Source organism: Saimiri boliviensis, chromosome 16, assembly GCF_048565385.1.
Source record: "Saimiri boliviensis isolate mSaiBol1 chromosome 16, mSaiBol1.pri, whole genome shotgun sequence".
Lineage (NCBI taxonomy): Eukaryota > Metazoa > Chordata > Mammalia > Primates > Cebidae > Saimiri > Saimiri boliviensis.
In genome coordinates, this window is record NC_133464.1 from 4295215 (window position 1) to 4317707 (window position 22493).

At 49.7% G+C, this 22493-nt stretch overlaps 1 protein-coding gene across 1 annotated transcript in view; it reads left to right on the top strand.

Annotated features, from left to right (window-relative positions):
• Positions 1-1194: 1194 nt before the first annotated feature.
• The window catches only part of IRS2 (insulin receptor substrate 2), a 31959-nt gene continuing 10660 nt past the window's right edge, over positions 1195-22493 (top strand). The window contains exon 1 of the mRNA XM_003945178.4: positions 1195-5253. Within this exon, the coding sequence (XP_003945227.3) occupies positions 1260-5253 (3994 nt within the window). The 5' untranslated portion in view covers positions 1195-1259. The remainder of the gene's footprint in view (positions 5254-22493) is intronic.

Sequence of the window (22493 nt, forward strand, 5' to 3'; positions counted from 1 at the left end):
GCTCTGGATCCGGAGCGCCGGGACGAACGCGAGGCTCGCGAACCCGCGGCCGCCGGCCCCGGAACCTCCCCACGCTCCGCGGCTGCCGGGTCCCGGGACCGGGGACTGGAGCGGGGCACCGGGACGCGGAGGAGGCGCGCCCGCCCCAAGCGTGGGAGCGGCCGCCCTCGCCCCAACTGGGGACCCCGCGTCCCGAGGGCACGGCCCCGCTCGCCGCCCCGGCTTCCCCCGCGAGGCCGCGGCCCCCGCCGCCGGTCCCGATCCCCCGCCCCGCCCCGCGCGGCCCCGCCCGGCGCCCCCTCCCCGGCGGAAGCTCGAGCCCAATTAATTGAGTCCGAGGCGGGAGCGAAGGGCCCTGCGCGCCGCGGCCCGCCCCGCCCCTCCTCCGCGCCCCTTTTCCCGCCTTGGGTGGCATCTCCTCCGCCGGCATCCACAGCGAGCCGCTGATTAATGAGGCCGGGGCCGCCCCCACCCCGCCCGGCCGGCCCGGGCCTCCGCCGGAGGGGGAGGGGACGGCGGGAAACGCGGCCCGGGGAGAAAGGGGGGCGGGGCGGGGGCGCGCGGCCCGCCCCCGCGAGCCGCGCGCCGATTGGCCGAGCGGGCCGTCCGTCTGGGGGCGCGGCGCCAATGCGCGGTGGCGGGGCGGGGCGGCCGCGCCGTGTGTGCCTGCGTAACGCCGAGTCACATGTTGTTTTGCTCTTCTTAGTTCAGTCACTCGGTGCGCGATGTGTTACTCACTGTGCGGCGGGGACCGCGACGAGCCCGGGTCGCCGTTGGCAGCGGCAGCGGCAGCGGCAGCGGCAGCAGCAGCCCCGGCGGCGGCGCGGACCCCGAGCGCCCCGGCGCACCCCGGCTCCCCGGAGCGCGACGCGGCGGCGGCAGCCCCGGTGCGGCCGCGCGCGCCTTAGGCTCGGCCCCGCGGCTCGGGGACCCCGACTCCCGGCCCAGCCAGCGCGTCCCCAGGCGCCGCCCGAGAGCCAGGGAGGCAGCGGCCGCAGGCAGCCGGGCCGGGGGGCGGCCACCGCCCGCGCCGGGCATCCTCGGGAGCCTCCGGAGCGCGGAGGGCGCGGCGCCGCCGAGCGGGGCTGGCCCCCGCGGGCCTCCCCGGACCTTCCCCGCCGCCTGGGCCCGAGGGACGCGTGCTCGGGCGGGCGGCCGGGCGCAAGAGTGGGAGGGAGCCGCCCCCGCCCGCGCCCTCTCCGCCCCTCGCCCCAGCCCCCGGGCGCCGGGCCTGGGCGGCGCGGCCTGAAGCGCCCGCGATGGCGAGCCCGCCGCGGCAGGGGCCGCCCGGGCCGGCGAGCGGAGACGGCCCCAACCTCAACAACAACAACAACAACAACAACCACAGCGTGCGCAAGTGCGGCTACCTGCGCAAGCAGAAGCACGGCCACAAGCGCTTCTTCGTGCTGCGCGGGCCCGGCGCGGGCGGCGACGAGGCGACGGCGGGCGGGGGGTCGGCGCCGCAGCCGCCGCGGCTCGAGTACTACGAGAGCGAGAAGAAGTGGCGGAGCAAGGCGGGCGCGCCGAAGCGGGTGATCGCGCTCGACTGCTGCCTCAACATCAACAAGCGCGCCGACGCCAAGCACAAGTACCTGATCGCCCTCTACACCAAGGACGAGTACTTCGCCGTGGCCGCCGAGAACGAGCAGGAGCAGGAGGGCTGGTACCGCGCGCTCACCGACCTGGTCAGCGAGGGCCGCGCGGCCGCCGGAGACGCGCCCCCCGCCGCCGCGCCCGCCGCCTCCTGCAGCGGCTCCCTGCCCGCAGCCCTGGGCGGCTCCGCCGGCGCTGCCGGCGCCGAGGACAACTACGGGCTGGTGGCGCCCGCCACGGCCGCCTACCGCGAGGTGTGGCAGGTGAACCTGAAGCCCAAGGGTCTGGGCCAGAGCAAGAACCTGACGGGCGTGTACCGCCTGTGCCTGTCGGCGCGCACCATCGGCTTCGTGAAGCTCAACTGCGAGCAGCCGTCGGTGACGCTGCAGCTCATGAACATCCGCCGCTGCGGCCACTCGGACAGCTTCTTCTTCATCGAGGTGGGCCGCTCGGCCGTCACGGGCCCCGGCGAGCTCTGGATGCAGGCGGACGACTCGGTGGTGGCGCAGAACATCCACGAGACCATCCTGGAGGCCATGAAGGCGCTCAAGGAGCTCTTCGAGTTCCGGCCGCGCAGCAAGAGCCAGTCGTCGGGGTCGTCGGCCACGCACCCCATCAGCGTGCCCGGCGCGCGCCGCCACCACCACCTGGTCAACCTGCCCCCCAGCCAGACGGGCCTGGTGCGCCGCTCGCGCACCGACAGCCTGGCCGCCACCCCGCCGGCCGCCAAGTGCAGCTCGTGCCGGGTGCGCACCGCCAGCGAGGGCGACGGCGGCGCGGCGGCGGCGGCGGCGGCGGCGGCGGGGGCGGCGGCCGCGGGCGCCAGGCCGGTGTCGGTGGCCGGGAGCCCCCTGAGCCCCGGGCCGGCGCGCGCGCCCCTGAGCCGCTCGCACACCCTGAGCGGCGGCTGCGGCGGCCGCGGGAGCAAGGTGGCGCTGCTGCCGGCAGGGGGCGCGCTGCAGCACAGCCGCTCCATGTCCATGCCCGTGGCGCACTCGCCGCCCGCCGCCACCAGCCCCGGCTCCCTGTCGTCCAGCAGCGGCCACGGCTCGGGCTCCTACCCGCCGCTGCCGGGCGCGCACCCGCCCCTGCCGCACCCGCTGCACCACGGCCCCGGCCAGCGGCCCTCCAGCAGCAGCGCCTCCGCCTCGGGCTCCCCTAGCGACCCCGGCTTCATGTCCCTGGACGAGTACGGCTCCAGCCCCGGCGACCTGCGCGCCTTCTGCAGCCACCGGAGCAACACGCCCGAGTCCATCGCGGAGACGCCCCCGGCCCGGGACGGCGGCGGCGGCGAGCTGTACGGGTACATGACTATGGACAGGCCCCTGAGCCACTGCGGCCGCCCCTACCGCAGGGTGTCGGGGGACGCGGCCCAGGACCTGGACCGAGGGCTGCGCAAAAGGACCTACTCCCTGACCACGCCGGCCCGGCAGCGGCCGGTGCCCCAGCCTTCCTCCGCCTCGCTGGATGAGTACACGCTGATGCGGGCCACCTTCTCGGGCAGCGCGGGCCGCCTCTGCCCGTCCTGCCCCGCGTCGTCCCCTAAGGTGGCTTACCACCCCTACCCGGAGGACTACGGGGACATCGAGATCGGCTCCCACCGGAGCTCCAGCAGCAACTTGGGCGCAGACGACGGCTACATGCCCATGACGCCCGGCGCGGCCCTTGCGGGCAGCGGGAGAGGCAGCTGCAGGAGCGACTACATGCCCATGAGCCCCGCCAGCGTGTCCGCCCCCAAGCAGATCCTGCAGCCCAGGGCCCTCGCCGCCGCCGCCGTGCCCCCCGCGGGGTCCGCGGGCCCAGCGCCCACCTCTGCGGCCGGCAGGACCTTCCCTGTCAGCGGGGGCAGCTACAAGGTCAGCTCGCCCGCGGAGAGCTCGCCCGAGGACAGCGGGTACATGCGCATGTGGTGCGGCTCCAAGCTGCCCATGGAGCACGCGGATAGCAAGCTGCTGCCCAACGGGGACTACCTCAACATGTCCCCCGGCGACGCGGGCACCCCGCCCGACCTCTTCTCCGCGGCCCTGCACGCCGGCGGCGAGCCGCTTAGGGGCGTCCCAGGCTGCTGCTACAGCACCTTGCCGCGCTCCTACAAGGCGCCCTACACGTGCGGCGGCGACAGCGACCAGTACGTGCTCATGAGCTCCCCCGTGGGGCGCATCCTGGAGGAGGAGCGGCTGGAGCCTCAGGCCACGCCCGGGGCCGGCCCCACGCAGCCCCCTCACCCACTAGTGCCTTTGCCCCCGCGGCCTGGCAGCGGCCGCCCCGACGGCTTCCTGGGCCAGCGTGTCCGGGCGGTGCGGCCCACGCGCCTGTCCCTGGAGGGGCTGCCCAGCCTGCCCAGCATGCACGAGTACCCCCTGCCCCCGGAGCCCAAGAGCCCCGGCGAGTACATCAACATCGACTTCGGCGAGCCGGGCGCCCGCCTGTCTCCGCCCGCGCCTCCACTGCTGGCCTCCGCGGCCTCGTCGTCCTCGCTGCTGTCCGCCAGCAGTCCAGCCTCGTCGTTGGGCTCGGGCACCCCGGGCACCAGCAGCGACAGCCGGCAGCGCTCCCCGCTCTCCGATTACATGAACCTCGACTTCAGCTCCCCCAAGTCTCCCAAGCCGGGTCCCCGGAGCGGCCACCCCGTGGGCTCCCTGGACGCTCTCCTGTCCCCCGAGGGCTCCTCCCCGTACCCGCCGCTGCCCCCGCGCCCGCCCGCGTCCCCGTCCTTGTCGCTGCAGCTGCCACCGCCGCCACCACCCCCGGGGGAGCTGTACCGCCTGCCCCCCGTTTCGGCCACCACCACCGCTGCCACTGCCACCCAGGGCCCGGGCGCCGCCTCGTCGACGGCCTCGGAGACCGGGGACAACGGTGACTACACCGAGATGGCGTTCGGCGTGGCCGCCACGCCGCCGCAGCCCATCGCGGCCCCCCCCAAGCCGGAAGCCGCCCGCGTGGCCAGCCCGACGGCGGGCGTGAAGAGGCTGAGCCTCATGGAGCAGGTGTCCGGGGTGGAGGCCTTCCTGCAGGCCGGCCAGCCCCCCGACCCCCACCGCGGCGCCAAGGTCATCCGCGCGGACCCTCAGGGCGGCCGCCGCCGCCACAGCTCCGAGACCTTCTCCTCCACCACGACGGTCACCCCCGTGTCCCCGTCCTTCGCCCACAACCCCAAGCGCCACAACTCGGCCTCCGTGGAAAACGTGTCTCTCAGGAAAAGCAGCGAGGGCGGCGTGGGCGGCGGCCCTGGAGGGAGCGAGGAGCCGCCCACCTCCCCCCGACAGGTGCAGCCGGCGGCCCCCTCGGCCCCACAGGGCCGGCCGTGGACCCCGGGCCAGCCCGGGGGCTTGGTGGGCTGTCCTGGGAGCAGCGGCTCCCCAATGCGCAGGGAGACCTCCGCCGGCTTCCAGAACGGCCTCAACTACATCGCCATCGACGTGAGGGAGGAACCCGGGACGTCGCCGCAGCCGCAGCCTCCGCCGCCGCAGCTCCTGCAGCCGGGAGACAGGAGCTCCTGGGGCCGGACCCGAAGCCTCGGGGGTCTCATCAGCGCCGTGGGCGTCAGCAGTGCGGGCGGCGGGTGCGGGGGGCCAGGTCCCGGAACCCTGCCCCCTGCTAACACGTACGCCAGCATCGACTTCTTGTCTCACCACTTAAAGGAGGCCACCATCGTGAAAGGTGAGGCCCTTTGCCTTGGCGTCTGTGGGAAGGAGGGGTGGGGGGTCGGGAGTGGGTGGGGGGTCTCCCCCCCACTCACGCCCTTACTTCTTGGAGACTTTGACCCAAAAGCCATCAGCCTGGCTCTGGCTCTTGTTTTGTTTTTCCATGGTCTACCTTGTTCTCTAACTTCAGAGAATTCCCAGGAACACTCAACTCGAGTTGCAGGTGACGTTTTCCATGTGGGAGGGAAGTGATTTTTTGAGGCCCGACACATTCACCCATCCTGTGCGCCCTGCAGTCCCCCGTCCTTTCATACGGTAGAAGATCTCCCAGACCAGCACCCCTGGAGGCCGCGGGGCACCCGGCTCTCTTCCTCTGGGTACCTGGGTCCGTTCTTCGGGGGGACCTGTAGGTCCGACCGCTACCCCCAGCCACAGCCTGCACCTTTCCCTGTGTTTCTGGAGCCGTGCTCCTCCCGATTCTTGGGGAGCCTGGAGGTTCAGACCTGAAAGTCATTTAATAAATGAGCATCCATTTTGATGGCTGTTAACGGCCACAGTTAACCGTTTCAACTTGACGCATCCACTGTAGGAGCTTTTCCATCAAAGGCATTATTTTTCTCTTGAGGGGTGACACGGCGAGGCTGCAAACACAGCCTGATAATGCAGTGGTGTTCTACCTGAGCAGACGTGCGAGTTACCTGGCGGCTTTGCTGAAACAGGGATCTCCTGCTTGGGTTAACCCCGCAGCTTCTGATGTTGTAGCTTTGGGGCGGGGCTCAGGCTCTGCGTTTCTAGTGAGTCTCTGCACAGGGCTGATGCTGCTGGCCTAGGGGACAACTCTGAGGACCCTGTCCCAGGGGAGACTCACCTGGGGAGGAGTGAAAAATTGCCTGTTGGGCCTCACCCCAGACACATTCAGGTAAAACATGAGATGGCTGGGAGGCAGGGAGGGCGTTTTTCAGAGTTGTCCAGATGATCTGAGTGTGCAGCCAGGATTTAGAACCAGTGCTTTGGAGAAGACAAGGGAAAGACAGAAAACACAGGTCTTCTCAAGAACAATCGGAGGAGGGTTCCTGGTATTGTTCTTGTCCTTATCAAATATCCGTGAGGAGAGAGAGCTGGGCTGACTCTGCGGCTGGTAGTGCGTTCTGGCTGTGTAAACTGTGAACGGTGCTTGGGATGGGAGAGGCGAAAGGGAAAGGTGAATGTTCAATTCCAGAGCGCTTCTGTTATTTTGTAGCTGTTTTCTTTGTGGGGTTCCTAGCAGGATGGAGGCTTTGTGGGAACAGTGAAACGTATAGCAACAAATAGTATTATTTAGATTTTGGGCTGGATGTGAGCCTAAGGTTTGAGCAGTCTTCAAGGGTCCTAAGATGAGGATCTAAGTGGGATTCCCAGCCTTTTGCTCCTAAATAGACCAGTTTAATGCTATCCAAATCCAGTGTCTGTTTTATAGTATATTTAGGACTGTTGGTCCATCGGATTTGAAATTCCAGCTGTGGGGTGAATCTCCTGTTATTCTAGTGAAATAGAGGAAAGGCTATTTCCTTTATTAAAACCATAGACTAGAAGATGAAAAGAGTCATAGAGAATTGTCAGGAGTGTGGTGCTTCGGCATCCAATTAAATCATTGGAAGTTGCCAGAACGTATCCCGTGAACAGTGGTTCTCAGCTGAAGGTCACTTTGGTTGGAGTTAAACACTATTGCGAGTGTGTCAGAGAGTTGAAGGATTAGCTGTCTTACAAGACACAGACCATTATAAACACAGCAGCAGCAGCAGCAGTATAATTGAGTGGAGAAAATACACACATTTATGAAGTGCACAAATGGATATATGCTGGAGTGAACGTGAAAGCGGTTACATCTTGCCTGAATCTGATTCTAATCAGAAAAGCAGCCTGAGAACGTAACACCTTTTCCTGCTTTCAGTGGAGTCAGTGGGGCAAACCTGGTCTGGGTGATGGTGGGGCCTCAGCGGTGAGCTCTGCCATAGCAGCAGATGTGAGCTGGAATTTGTGTCTACAGGCCTGGAGGGACTCAAGGCCTTTCTGATCAAGTTGATACATTCAGAATTGGAATCCAAATAGGAGATAATGCCCTTTTCAGACTAGTGAAAATTTTGGACTCTAAGAGATAAGTTTATTTAGAGACTGGATTGAGTTTTTAAGATTTCCCACCAGCATAAAATTCCTTTCAGCCCATATGATTCTCGATTCTGAAGTCCAGACAACAGTGTGTATTCTATGGCTGTTGAACAAAGATGGGAGATCCCTGGGGCTGCTGTTTGTCCCAAGTTTGTGTGGGTCTCAGGATGAACCCTCTTCTAAGAAGTAAACAACTCCTTTACATCAAAATAGGCGACTGCAGTCAGTCCACTACGCCAAAACGACGTTTTGAAGACAGCAATATCTGCCCCACTGGGTTTCTGGTTAACTAAATTGAACACAGAGAACAGGAGAACAGGAAAGGCTAGTCACCTTAGTCCACGTGGCACCAAAGTTGTGGTCTGTTAGGACAGAAAGGAAACGTTTAGAGACTTGGGGCGAACATCCGCTTTTATTTAGCTCACACATGCACTAGAAGTGTGTTTGTGGTGGTCGTGAATACAGCATTCATAGTAGTAGATAAGCGTCCTTTGAGGAAATGATTTGTAGGAGGCAGACTTGCAAAGCATGTCTTTGAAGATGAAATAGAGAAAGCACTTCCTGGGCGGCCCCCTGCCCTGCCTGGCTCTTAGAAGTGGCTTGTGTTTCCACCCTGAGCTCCTTGTGTTCTGCGTGGGAAGACATCATTAGTGATGCTGATGCATAATAATTTGGGGTTACTTGGGTAATGTTTGGTATTTGCATAAGTGGCAGCAGAGAGGTAAGATTCCAGCCATGTCTGGCAGTTGTTTACAGTGGAATTGTGAATAGGGGTGGGTTTCAGTGCAAGAGCCAATTAAAAAGTATATCTCAGGTACATCTATTTTTATTAGTCCAGAGCAAACTCTAATTTATGCATCTTATTTGAGGGCAAGTGAAGGTTACTTATCATGCATTTTGTGTGTGTGTGCTTGTGGAAAACTCTAACCAGTCTGTTAGGTTTTGTTGTTTTTTGGGAATTGGAAATATGCTACTGAATTTCCTGTGCTTTAAAACTGATTTTTAAAATTAACGCTGTATGTTTTTGTGTTAGGATGGTAGATTGGTGAACGCCATAAAGTATGCTGTTTTAGTGTCCCTCTTTAGTGGAATTTTATTCTAAAAACGGCATATATATGTATGTATAAAACAGGTTAGATAAGAATTACCACTGAAAGTATCCATATTTAAATTTTGTTTAATAAAAGGACTATCAATTCTTATCCTATGGTGAAAGAATGATAAGAGACATGTTCCCAAACTGACAATAAAATCACGATTTATGTTGAAAAGTTTTGCCTTTTGAAGTCGTAAAGGAGAGAATTTTCCTAAATTCAGAAATCCAGTGAGATGATTGGCAAACCTCAACAAGCGTTGTGTTTGCTGTGGCAGGTGCTGGTTTGCTTTAGTTGGCTGGCTCTGGCCGTAATAGGATAATAGTGTGTGCACTGCTCCCACTCTAGTCACAGGAGCGGACAACTAAGGTGCTAATGAAAACACACACGGGCTTTCGTGAATGAAAGTCACATGACTTGCTCTGTTTCTTTTATTGAAAGAGAAACCTTTACAAAAATAGTACTTCATAGAAGGAAGCATAGTATGTGGAACACTAAACCAGGAATCAGGAAACCAGGTTTCTAGTTGCTGATCTTAATGAGTCATTGTGTGACTATGGGCAAGCCACTTAATCCTTCCTTCTCACTTTCCCTGTCTGTAAAATGGGGGTAATTATAATCCTCCCCTTTCTGTGTCACAAGCTGGAAGGTAAATGAGATCATAAACATCAAGAGTGTTTTAAGCTCTTCTAAAGGAAGATGCTAATAAATCCGATTGTTGATACTTACTACTTTGAAGCCATGAATGTATACAGGAGAGACAGTTTTATAAGTGGATGCCCTCAAATTGACTAACAGAGTAGTCTGAAAATGGAGCCAGTACCTTAAAAAAATGCCACCTTTTCTGCTTCATTGCTGTTTCCACTCCAGTCTGCCTACAGCCATTGTTTTCCCCTTTTATTTAACTTAAGATCTGTCCATAGATATTTAGGAACAGATTGTAACAAAGTGGTGTTCTAAATGACATAGTAGAGTAACAATTAGGGAAAACAGTATGGTAATCCTGAAACTATATGGAGACTGAACTTCCAATTACCTTTTAGAACTTGTTTATGTATTAAGAGACGTGGACAAGGTGAAACTGCATAATTTGAATACACGTTTTAAAAATCGTCTCTTAATGCCGAACTCATTGAAAGAAAAACAGAACCCTACAGTTGTTTACTCATTGTTTAATCTGGGGTTTCATTCTTTGGGATTGATTTAATTAGGGTAGTCAGTCTGCAGTTTTAGAAAATATGTGATTCTTTTGTTTTTCTAACCCCCCAAAAAGAATCTTAGTAGAGAATTGATGTTTTATTTTCTTTAGAAGTATCAGTATTTAAAATGAGGCTCTTTTTTCTGAAGAGAAGAACTTGCAGGCGTTTTAGTAACAGCACGAGTATAATGGGTTTTCTGTTAAAATTCCCACGAATACATTTTCTTTAGAAGCATAGTTCTAAGAGCTAGCCAATTTTGGTATCAGATTTGGCAAGGAGAAAGGGTTTTTGTTTGTTTGTTTGTTTTGGGTTTTTTTGTAGGGGGAGTAGCACAGAATCAAGTGTTCCCATTTCACCTTAGAAACTTAAGGGAAATGTAACTTTATTCTTTTATCTGCATTACCAATTAGAGTAAGGAAAACCCTGTGAAGCAAAGTGCTATGCCCCCTGTCCTGCATTTGGACAGCTGTAATAGGGGTGGATTCTCTGTTGAATTTCTCTAGTACAGATGATAGCAGAATGAGTATTTCTGTATAAGATGAACAAAGCATTTTAATATTGGCATTTTCATGAACAAATGAAAACAAAATTTTCTGAATGTTCAAAAGTGTTGGTTATAAACATATTAACTGTCAGATCATGATTGTTGTGAAAATAATGCTGTCCAAGTTTAGATAGGGACACTCTATATTTGGTTTGAGTGGGTTCTTCAAGACTGCAGTGGTTACTCTGACTCATTTAAGGTAGATTATTGTTCACGGAGTTCAGTGCTAGACTTTTCTGAAGAAAATTGGTAAAGTCATTTGGCATGAAAGAGATGATGAGGATGATGAATGCTACTGATTTCAATTTCTTTCAAGATAGCTACAGAGATTTACATTAACTGAGTGCTAAAATAAAATGCATAGGTGCAGGTTAGTATATAGAGGGTTGGAGTATATGTTGTATACCAGCCTTCTGCTCTGTAGGTGTAAACAACGCAAGATACTTCTCTGTGCTACAGCTTTATTGCTTTAGTGAATTCATTACATAAGAATTCTGTAATAGATTGGATTCAGACTTACAGGTTGCATGTTTACAAATGAGAAAATAGTCAATTTGGTGTTTCTGATTAATTTTCTATTAGACTAGAAAAATACTAAATTTGTATAGAGTCACTTTTATGTGTCCAAAGACACTGTAAAACTTGAATGAATAAAGGTGAAGCCTTGGAAACTTTGTCCAGTTTCCTTATGTCGTATATGATACCTGTGTACACAAACAAGGTTTATAAAATATTCCTTGCTTACTGTGTTTTTACTAAAATTTGGAATATTTGATCAGGTATTTTGACCCACCATTATATTTTTTTAAAGATAAGTGATCGCATGCATTACACTCTGTAAATGCTGGGTCTTTTAATATTCATTTTAAAGAGTATCAGATTTTCCAGAAATAATATTTGGGGCCGGTGTGTGTGTGTGTGTGTGTGTGTGTGTGTGTGTGTGTGTGTTTATGGTTCCCTAATATCTTATCCAGTCATGCTCCAAGAGGCTCCATGTGATTTTTTTTCCATAACTGAAATTCAAGCATTAATGATGTATTTTCTGTTCATGTTGAAACTTTATAACTTAAGCATAGTCTACTGTTACTTTAACCCTATGCAATTGGTACAAATACTTGAGTCAGTTATGGTGTGGTATGAAATTTCAATTGTTTTCATTGCATAAAAACAGATATTATGATAGAGTTCATTATGCTATGTGGTTTTTTTTTTTTTTTTACCTTAAAATTCTATTATACTATGCGATTTTGTTACCTTGAAATCATGACTCATTCCTGGCTGGGCACAGTAGCTCATGCCTGCAATCCCAGTACTTTGGGAGACCAAGGCAGGCGGATCGCCTGAGGTCAGGAGTTTGAGACCAGCCTGGCCAACATGTTGAAACCCCCTCTCTACTAAAAATACAAAAATTGGTGGGGCATGGTGTCGTATGCCTGTAATCCCTGCTACTCAGGAGGCTGAGACAGGAGAATCGCTTCAACCAGGGAGGCGGACGTTGTAGTGAGCCAAGATTGCACCACTGCACTCCAGCCTGGGCAACAAAGAGCAAAACTCCACCTCAATCAATCAATCAATCAATCAAAGAAAAGAATGACTCATTCTTTTGCATGGTATTAATGTAGAATCTTTAATACTTAATAATATTATATAGTGCTTTCTCTGTGCATTCTGTGGACTTAATTAAGTTGATCTTTGGCCTCCAAATTATAAGTGTAACAGGTAAGCCTAGAACTTGGTACACAACTGGCAACTGAAGATTTTGAAAAAACCTTGCTGAAGTTGACTCTAATGACAGTGTACCGTTATTGGGATCAATATTGACAGAGAATTGCCTGCCCCTCTCCTCTTTGGGTAAAAGAGTTGTGTAAAATTCAGAAAGTGTTTTTCTTCCCTTTATAGTGTTAGGACATTTTCCTGTACATAGTATTATGTAATATTCAAAAAAATCCTATGGCATAGGAGAGCCACCATAAACCCCGTTTTCTGGAATCAAGAACCCACAGCATGGAAAGGCCACATGACTTGCCCAAGATCTCTGAGCCAAAAGGAGAAGGAATGTCAGGTTTAACCTCATAGCATCTTAGTATCTCTAGCTCAGTTCTCTTATGTCATATTGTCTGCTTGGAAAGCCCATATGCAGCAATTACATTGGGATTTTATTCTAGACCCTTACCTCAAGCAACATTCAAGTTAATGTTTTGCTGGAGTGATAGTTACTTATATCTTCCCTCTGTCCCTTTTTCTTCCACCTGGTATCAATTCAAAGTAAAATGGGGACAATTGAGGAGGAAGGCTAGACATTATAGGAAAGCCCTCTATTTGTTTTAATCAGTTTTTATATCTGCCAGTTTGGAGAGTTTAGGATTTGATACTGCTTTCAAGGCTGTCATGTTGCTAGTAGATTTTAGAGTTGATAATCAAGTTGGTGGTGGATCTGTTCCGGGGACTCCCATCATGCTTCCTGTACCTCTAGGTATGTTGACAAAATGGAAAACTTAGATTCCCCTGACTGTCTTTGATTATATCTTAGTAAAACAAACTGTATATGATACTTGGTAGGATGCCTGCCCACCACTCCCACCATCAAATACATTAAAACTTTTGCAATTCAGGTGTCAACAATTAAATATACACAAGGGTGTTTGAGAATAAAGAGTTAAGAACTGTTGATACAATGTAACTTACTTATTTTAAGGTTGTGAAAACAGGTTGTGGGAGGTTGGGAGTCTTAGTCAAGGTCACTGATGTAATTCGTGGTAGAGTTGTTTGTAGATATCATCAAGAAAGAACAGGAGAATGTGATACAAACAATGACACATCTCAGTTGATTCTTTGTATGCTGATGAATAACTTTCTCCCAGGATGCAAACTGTGCTCCTTAGGTCAACTTAGTATTTGTAGAAGTGAGATTAGTCTTTTTACCTTGGACCATTTTAGTAAGTTGGTTCATACATAGACTAAAAGATACCCTGAAAGCCAGAAATAAGAGAATGCGGAATTCCTAATATTGAAACACATCATAAATCAGAGAAATATGGCTGCTCATGACCATGTGGATGGTGTTTACTGAGGGGGGTGGGGAAGATTTGGCAAATATTTAAGGTCATGTATTTACTTTGTTAAAGAAAAGGTAGCAAAGTTTTGGGCTAAGTGAAATCTAAAGGCCGACATTATCTATCAGAATTGAAGTCTCTGCTGTGTAACAGGTTCAGCCTGGGTGGTGACACAGTGATTGATGAGTCAGTGGGTGCTTTCGGTCACTGCTCTCTGTGTCTCTAAGACAGGGGCCTGTTCTTTAAGTGAAATGTCATACACTTCCCATTATGGATAAGTCCATTAACATTTTCCTAAGAAATGAGTCATTAACCTATTTAATGAGTTTATTTGAAAACTAACCAATTTAGAATTTGCCTAAGGACCAATAAGTAACTAATCAGTTGTTGCTAGGTGGCTGTCTTCTGGGGATTTGAGTATTTCATCAGTGCCTTTTTGTTTTTAAGAGGCGTTGTTGTTTTTTGTTTATTTTTTCCAATTCTCAGGGGAAAAAAATCATTTAGCTGGATTTTTATATGAAGATAAATAGTTTTCATACAAATTTAAGTTCACAGGAGCTGCCACCTTTCTAATGACGTGGCTGTAACCTCACTTTCAAAAACAGAAAGAAACACTTTAGCAAACACATAAAAATTCCTAAGATACTCACACTTAAAAAAATATAATAGGCAAATCCATGGCCTGGAGCTCTTGTGTGCAGTGCAGTGTTGATTTCTGTGAGCTGTCAGGCCCCTGAGCAGCAGGAAAGAGCTCCTCCTTCCTGGCCAGCATCCCCAGCAGTGAGCCCCGAGACCCACCAGACAGCAGCTGAGATTGGAGGCCTGGCAGGATGAGCAAAGCAGGAATGCATTTTGCTATCAGGGTGAATGACCTCCCTCCCAGTTAAGAAGGAAGCCAAGCTCAGAGCACCCTGCCTTGCAGTGACGGGTTTGTTGAACACTCACCAAGTTAGCCAGAAAAACTGATCCAGAGGTAGGGTGTGGGGGTCTTCGTGAATAGGCCGGAAGCCTTTTCTCCAGCAAGGTTTGGGTCCCTCTGCAAACTTTCGGCTTCTTCAGAGGACCTGGGAAGAGTATGCACCTGCATTGCTCCATGCTGCAAAGCTACCAAAATAGGGACTGAAGTCAGGGACCATTTGACCCCATGAACTCCCGGGTCTGTGGTAGAAGCCACTCCTGATCCCATCATCTCAGTGGCCACCCTCATCCATGACTGCCCTGCCCTGCCTTGGCCCAGCGCATGCTGGGTGGGGCTCTCTGCCCTCCTTTCTTTGTTTGGGACTTCCCATCCCCAGATGGATAGATAAATAAGAGGAATTGTGAAGCAGGGAGAAAAGTTTTGGAAATAGGCCAGAATTTCCTTACTAAATTTAAAAACCATGCACATAATCCTTTAGAAACTCCAGGCAATGAGCAGGATTAAGCAAGTCATGGATTAGAGTGTATCGATCAGCTTGTTTTGGTTGGAAGAAGTCAGAAATGGAGGTACTGGGACCCTAGTGTACTGTTCACCCTGCAGGGCTTCTGAACTTCCTAGACAGCAGACATTCCTGGAAAAGGAGAGTCTGTGGTCAGTTTCTTACTCCACAACTTGGGTGCATTTCTAAAAAATAAATTACTAAAGTGCTTTGCTTCAGTTTTATTCTGGTATGCTAGTAGGTATTCACCTTTCTTTGTCTTCCTGCATGAAAATGACCTAAAATAACATTTTTCATATGCAAATGAAACAAAACACATCCACAAGCTACCCATACCCTCTTCCAGTTCTGTATATCAGAGGAGTATGCTGAAACTTGTTCAAATAACTTATGTTGTCAAGTAGACATCTACTCAATTTATAGTTCAAATGAAAGTATATTTGGGTATGCTTTAGCAAAATGTATTAGTTGCAAAAGTACCAAATCTTTTTTTCTCTTTTAAAGTGTTCTAAATCCAGGATTGTACATTTATTTTAACTGCAGTCAGTTTCAGAAAACTGGCTTTAATTTAGCTACTGAGAAAGCAAAAGAGAAAAAATTAAAACTTTAATAATGAACTGTATGGAAAAACTAGATACAAAAGTTACACAAAATCCTTTTAAATGTAAACATCAATGAATTTGTAGACATCGTTGAGATTATTTAAGAAATTTTTTAAGTGAGAATATTTTCCTAATGGCTTTGTAGCTTGCAAACATAAGGGCATTTTGGTGTTTAGGGACAGACTGAAGTTTCAATGGTGCAGCAGAAAGGATACACCTTGGTTCATTTGGTGTCTTACTATTATTTGCAGCTTAGTTTATCACCGTTCCTAGTTCCAGGTGAAATGATCACTGCAATAAAATGTCCAAGTTTTCCCAGCAGGAAGCATTTAAGTTCCTGGAACAAGTCTGGATGGTATGCATTCATCTGTTTGAGTCCTGGTTCATCCAGGCCATCTGGACTGTTTAGAATCCATTGGGTCTTCAGCCATTTCCAAAAGGCAGAACACTGTTGATGTTTTAAGCCAATCAGCGTATTGAGAGTTCAGTGGTTGTCAGCGCAAGAGTAGATGTCCTGGGAGATGCAGAAGAAATTCGAAGCCTGGCCTCTGTCCCCAGGTGCCTTCAGAGTCAACTTGGCAGCAATCCACCGAGTGCCATGTTCTGGGCAGCCCCTCTGATCCTCTTCATAAGTTTCCACCCTGCAGGCAGTCTTGGCTGAACACAGAGAATGGGGTGTTTCATGGGATGTCTCTGCTGTGACTGTGGATGTCCTTGCTGGAACACTCACAGTACTGGTCCCATTCTGGGACCCCTCAGATGTTTCTCCCCTTCATCCTTGCGCCAGCCTAGGGTGCATCAGATGAGATGGTGTTTGTGAGTTTTCTTCTCTGAAAAATAGTAGCTTTGATTCTGCTGCTATCCTGATTCCTAGATGTTAGCTTGCCCTGAGCCCTTGGCCTTGCCTCCAAGCTCTCCTGGTATTTCATTCTGTGCTTAGTCTTTGTCATAAATGGTAGTGTTCCAGAAACTTCCCCATTGTTGGGTTTCTGGGCTCCTCTTCCGACTCCTCCAGTTCTTCTCTGCTTATCCTCAATGATGGCTTAACAAAGATGCCCCACTTTCCTTCATGGAAAAGGAAATAGTTCTCTGAACGCACGCCTTCTCTTCATGACCTTTCCCTCGGCTTTCCTAGATACACATGCAAGAAAGCGCATGTCTAAAAGGTGTTCAGTTCAGCTACTTGCATGCCACTGCAAACGTAACCCATTAGAGGTTAGATGTTAGCCACAAATATTTTTATAATCCTAGGTTTTCTAATGTTATGCTTCAGAGTTGCTTTACAAATGGTCACTGTCATAGTAACTTCCAAATAAGGTTGCATTTTCTGACGTCTTACCTCCAGCAGATGTGCAATCCATAGGTGGTCCCGAAGCCTGTGTTAAGAGTATTGGTCCCGTTCTTTCTGGAGGCATTCCTGGCCTGTCCAGGAAAGCCCCCTCCCTTCTGCCAGCCACAGCCCCCGCGCTCAAAGGGCTGCTTCCTACTTTGCCCCACCCTGCCTTCTCTGGTGTTGGCCAATGTAGGCGAAAGAAGGAAGTCCCATTGAGTTAGGAAGCTCCAAGTCACCCATCCGTGAGGCTGATGGGGAAGTTGGTCACAGGTGAGTCCGCTGCCATTCTCAAACCTTTTGCCACCTTTTATGGTTCTTTTCAGAAAACAAACAAAAAACCAATAGGAACTTTACTTATTGGGTGCTTGAGAAAGGTATAAAGTTGGGAGCAGAAAGGACAGTAGCAGAAATGATGAGATCTCCCTTTAATTTTTAAAGTCATCCAAACCATTCAATTTCTGCATTTTTTTTCCATTACAAAGATGACAACTGTTACAGATAGAATACTTCAAAAAAATTCTTCATCCATTTGAGCAATATTAAAGGATAGGCTAGCGAGAAACAGAATTGCTTTTTAAAGCTAAAAAGAACAGAAAGTGGGCGAGTCTTCAGTGGACTGTCTGCCTTTGAAACCTAGGAAGTAAACTTAATTCTGATGTGCATTTAGGGCATGAAGCATTGCAGGTGGTGAAATGCTCTAGAAATGAAGCAGGGAAGGGAGAGGGGGAAGAGAATATTTGAGCCAAGCAACCTGAAGGAGCGGGGAAGCCAGTCTTATGGATGTTAAGGGGAGAATCGAAGTAGGCAAAGCGGGTAAACAGCAGTGCAGAGGGTCCCGGGCAGCAGGTTGCCCAGAATGTTCCAGAACAGGAAGGAGGCCAGTGTGGCTGGCGTGGAGAGCTAAGGCTCAAAGGAGAAGGTGAAGAGAAGGAGATAGTAAGGGACTGGGAGGGATGGAGCCTGTCCAGCCATGCTACTGACCTTAGTTCACATGTCACACTGAGTGACGGTGATAGACTCCTTGTATACAATACGTAGAGCTTTTATTTTTTATTGCATTTTAGGTTTTGGGGTACACGTGAAGAACACACAAGATTGTTGCATAGGTACACACAAAGCAGTGTGATTTGCTGCCTTCCTCCCCATCACCTATATCTGGCATTTCTCCCCATGCTATCTCTCCCCAACTCCCCACCCCCTGCTGTCCTTCCCGTATTTCCCCCAGAGAGACCCTGGTGTGTGATGCTCCCCTCCCTGTGTCCATGTGTTCTCACTGTTCAACACCCGCCTATTAGTGAGAACATTCGGTGTTTGATTTTCTGTTCTTGTGTGAGTTTGCTGAAAATGATGGTTTCCAGGTTCTTCCATGTCCCTACAAAGGACACGAACTCATCATTTTTTATGGCTGCATAGTATTCCATGGTGTGTATGTGCCGCATTTTCCCTGTCCAGTCTATCATTGATGGGCATTTGGGTTGGTTCCAGGTCTTTGCTATTGTAACCAATGCTGCAATGAACGTTCATGTTCATGTGTCCTTATAGTAGAACGATTTATAATCCTTTGGATATATATCCAGTAATGGGATTGCTGGGTCAAATGGGATTTTTATTTCTAGGTCCTTGAGGAATTGCCACACTGTCTTTCACAATGGTTGAACCAATAATTTACACTCCCACCAACAGTGTAAGAGTGTTCCTATTTCTCCACATCCTCTACAGCATCTGTTGTCTCCAGATTTTTTAATGATCACCATTCGAACTGGCGTGAGATGGTATCTCAATGTGGTTTTGATTTGCATTTCTCTAATGACCAGTGATGATGAGCATTTTTTCATGTCTGTTGTCCCCATGTATGTTTTCTTCTACAAAGTGTCTGTTCATATCTTTTGCCCATTTTTGAATGGACTTGTTTGTTTTTTTCTTGTAGATCTGTTTCAGTTCTTTGTAAATTCTGGATATCAGCCCCTTGTCAGATGGGTAGACTGCAAAAATTTTTTCCCATTCTGTTGGTTGCCGATTCACTCTAATGACTGTTTCTTTTGCTGTGCGGAAGCTGTGGAGTTTGATTAGGTCCCATTTGTCTATTTTGGCTTTTGTTGTCAATGCTTTTGATGTTTTAGTCATGAAGTCCTTGCCTATGCCTATGTGTGGAATGGTTTTGCCTAGATTTTCTTCTAGGGTTTTTATGGTGTTAGGTCTTATGTTTAGGTCTTTAATCCATCTGGAGTTAATTTTAGTGTAAGGTGTCAGGAAGGGGTCCAGTTTCTGCTTTCTGCCCATGGCTAGCCAGTTTTCCCAACATCATTTATTAAACAGGGAATCCTTTCCCCATTGCTTGTTTTTGTCAGATTGGTCAAAGATCAGATGGTTTTAGATATGTGGTGTTACCTCTGAGGCCTCTGTTCTGTTCCATTGGTCTATATCTCTGTTTTGGTACCAGTACCATGCTGTTTTGATTATTGTAGCCTTGTAGTATAGTTTGAAGTCCGGTAGTGTGATGCCTCCTGCCTTGTTCTTTTTGCTTAGAATTGGCTTGGTTATGCAGGCTCTCTTTTGCTTCCATATGAAGTTTAAGGTGGTTTTTTCCAGTTCTGTGAAGAAGGTCATTGGTAGCTTGATGAGAATAGCGTTGAATCTGTAAATTACTTTGGGCAGTATGGTCATTTTCATGATGTTGATTCTTCCTAACCATGAACATGGAATGTTTCTCCATCTGTTTGTGTCCTCTCTTATTTCATTGAGCAGTGGCTTGTAGTTCTCCTTGAAGAGGTCCTTTATGTTCCTTGTTAGTTGTATTCCTAGGTATTTTATTCCTTTTGTAGCAATTGTGAATAGCAGTTCGGTCTTGATTTGTCTCTCTTTAAGTATGTTATTGGTGTATAGGAATGCTTGTGATTTTTGCATATTGATTTTGTATCCTGAGACTTTGCTGAATTTGCTTATCAGTTTCAGGAGATTTTGGGCTGAGACGATGGGGTCTTCTAAATATACAATCATGTCTGCAAATGCAGACAATTTTATTTCCTCCTTTCCTATTTGAATAGCCTTTATTTCTTTTTCTTGCCTGATTGCTCTGGCTAGAACTTTCAATACTATATTGGATAGGAGTGGTGAGAAAGGGCATCCTTGTCTAGTGCCAGATTTCAAAGGGAATGCTTCCAGTTTTTGCCCATTAAGTATGATACTGGCTGTTGGTTTGTTGTAAATAGCTTTTATTATTTTGAGATACGTTCCATCAATACCTAGTTTATTGAGGGTTTTAGTATAAAGGGCTGTTGAATTTTGTCAAAGGACTTCTCTGCATCTGTTGAGATAATCATGTGGTTTTTGTCTTTGGTTCTGTTTATGTGGTAAATTAAGCTTATAGACTTGCATATGTTGAACCAGCCTTGCATCCCCAGGATGAAGCCTACTTGATCATGGTGGATAAGCTTTTTGATGTGCTGTTGCAATTGGTTTGCCAGTATTTTATTGAAGATTTTTAGATCTATGTTCATCATGGATATTGGCCTGAAGTTTTCTTTTCTTGCTGAGTCTCTGCTGGGTTTTGGTATCAGGATGATGTTGGTCTCATAAAATGATTGGGGAAGGATTCCCTCTTTTTGGATTATTTGGAATAGTTTCAGAATGAATGGTACCAGCTCGTCTTTGTATGTCTGGTAGAATTCAGCTGTGAACCCATCCGGACCTGTGCTTTTTTTGGGTGGTAGGCTATTAATTGCTGCCTCAACTTACAGCCCTTGTTATTGGTCTATTCAGGGTTTCAACTTCTTCCTTGTTTAGGCTTGGCAATTCCATCATTATGGGGAACGGCATTCCTCAGTGGTGGTGTTTACTTGGTAGAGTCTATGTCAATTCAAATTTCTCTCTCAAAAGTATATAAAATCGTACAAGAGCTGAAAGTGATCTAGTAGAATGAAGACGCTTTGATGTCCTTAAGACTGGGACCACTAGGTCATGCTTACAGCATAAACAACAAAACAGAAGTGCAAGTCAGTAATCACGGAGTGGCGTGCCTTGTTCTAAAACTTACATTTGTAACACAGTTTATAAGACATTTAAAAATGATATTGAACCCTGATAACCTCCGCATAGGGTTGGATCTTGTTGTTATCCCTGTTTTTTTGTTGGAAAATCTGAGGTCTGGAGATGGTAAGCCAGTTATGTGCCTGCCCCACCATGGAGCCCAGCTCCTGGTATTGGAGGAGCTTTCCCAGGCTGTAGAGTGAGGAAGCGGTCCTGGCAAGCCTGGCTGCTGCCTGATTCTGCATCTTCTAGTGACACAGAGCCTTCATTTATAAAAAGAAGAAGTCTTTCCCTCTGACAAACTAAAAGCTGAATCTGCTTATTCGGAACTCTGCCTTGAGGTGGGGTGCCCCTTGCATTACAGTTAGCTGTAGGGCTGGCTAACCGCCAGCTTATCAAACAAATCAGTTTCACTTTTCAGCTAATTTGGAAATGAAAATTATAGAAGACAGAAAAAACTGCACAGGAAATGTATTACTTCAATGTATTCTTCCATTTGTTTCATGGAGATCCGGGCTTCACAGGAAAGAGCTGAGGGCATGGATTTTGCTGAGGGCGTAAGAGCTTGGGGAAGGTGAGGGTGCGGAGTGTGTGTACGGGTGCCCGCATGTCCTCTTAGCCTGCTGGTGAGGAGAGTGCATGTTTAATAAATGGGCTCTAGCCAACATGTGCAGTTATAATAATCGGGGCCTGCATAATTTTTAAAACGTGGTTGAGCGTTTAGGTCTGTCTTTAGAATTTAGGCACCATTTGACTTGGTTTTCACGAAATATGTAGAAAATTAATTGTGAAAGAGGACCTCATTCTTTAGTTATCTGCTTGAACTGTGTTGCTAGTTATTCCTTCCAAGTAGAAATGGTAAAATGGCTCATCATTCTCTAAGCAAAATGGGGGGGAAGGACAATTATTTTATAGGAATTTTCTATGTATTGGATATCACAAATCATATAACTGGAAATATTGATATGGTCGAGCTGATTTTCCAGGATGGAATATCACCGAGTGATGCTGTCCTGGAAGAAAAGGTACTAAGTCTGTACACACGGGGTAGAACCATTGTCTATTCAGTGCATATCTGCTTGATCCTGAGTTTTGTCACCTTGGTTACTAACGAGGTGGTTAGAAAGGCACATCTCTCTTAACTCCATTCTTAAAAGTCTTAAAGGACTCAGGCACAGCCTCGGGGAACGTGGACATGTGACTGTGTCAGTCATCACACACAGTCCAACTTCCTTTTGATGTAAGAAATGTTTTATTTATAATTCATTGATAATTTCTCCCCTTACCAAACTTTCGGCAGTTTGGGAAATGGAATCTTTATGTTGCTGGGTATTTTCTTCTTCCACACCTCCTCCTCCTTGCTGAAAAAGAAGGGAGGACAGGAGACGTGTTTGTGGCCACATTCCCGGTGTGGCCTGCCTGGATGGGAGCCAGGCTGCACACTGATCTGCACGGCCTCTGGCCTCTGTCCCTGGGCCTGAGAGGCAGGAGTAAGGGGCCTGTCCTCGCTCTGAGTCCAACTGCCAGTGGCTCAGGGCAGGTCACTGCACCCCACTGGGCCCTCCAGGAGAAGTTGGGGCCCATGTTTCTAGGCTGCCCACTCATCTAAACCTCCCTCCACGTCCTCCACCAAAGCATTTTGGGGTCTGTGTCCCCTGGCGTGTGAGGCTGCTCCTAGCCCATCAGCATTTGAAAATGTCTACAAGGTCTTTGTCATTTTAGGTCCTGCCGAGGCTGAGCAATGTATGTTTCCTCTGCTTAGACTTCAGTTTTTTAGTAACTTTATAGACACTTGGCATTTTGGCTGAATGGGCATGTGCATTAACGGAATATAACTTGTGC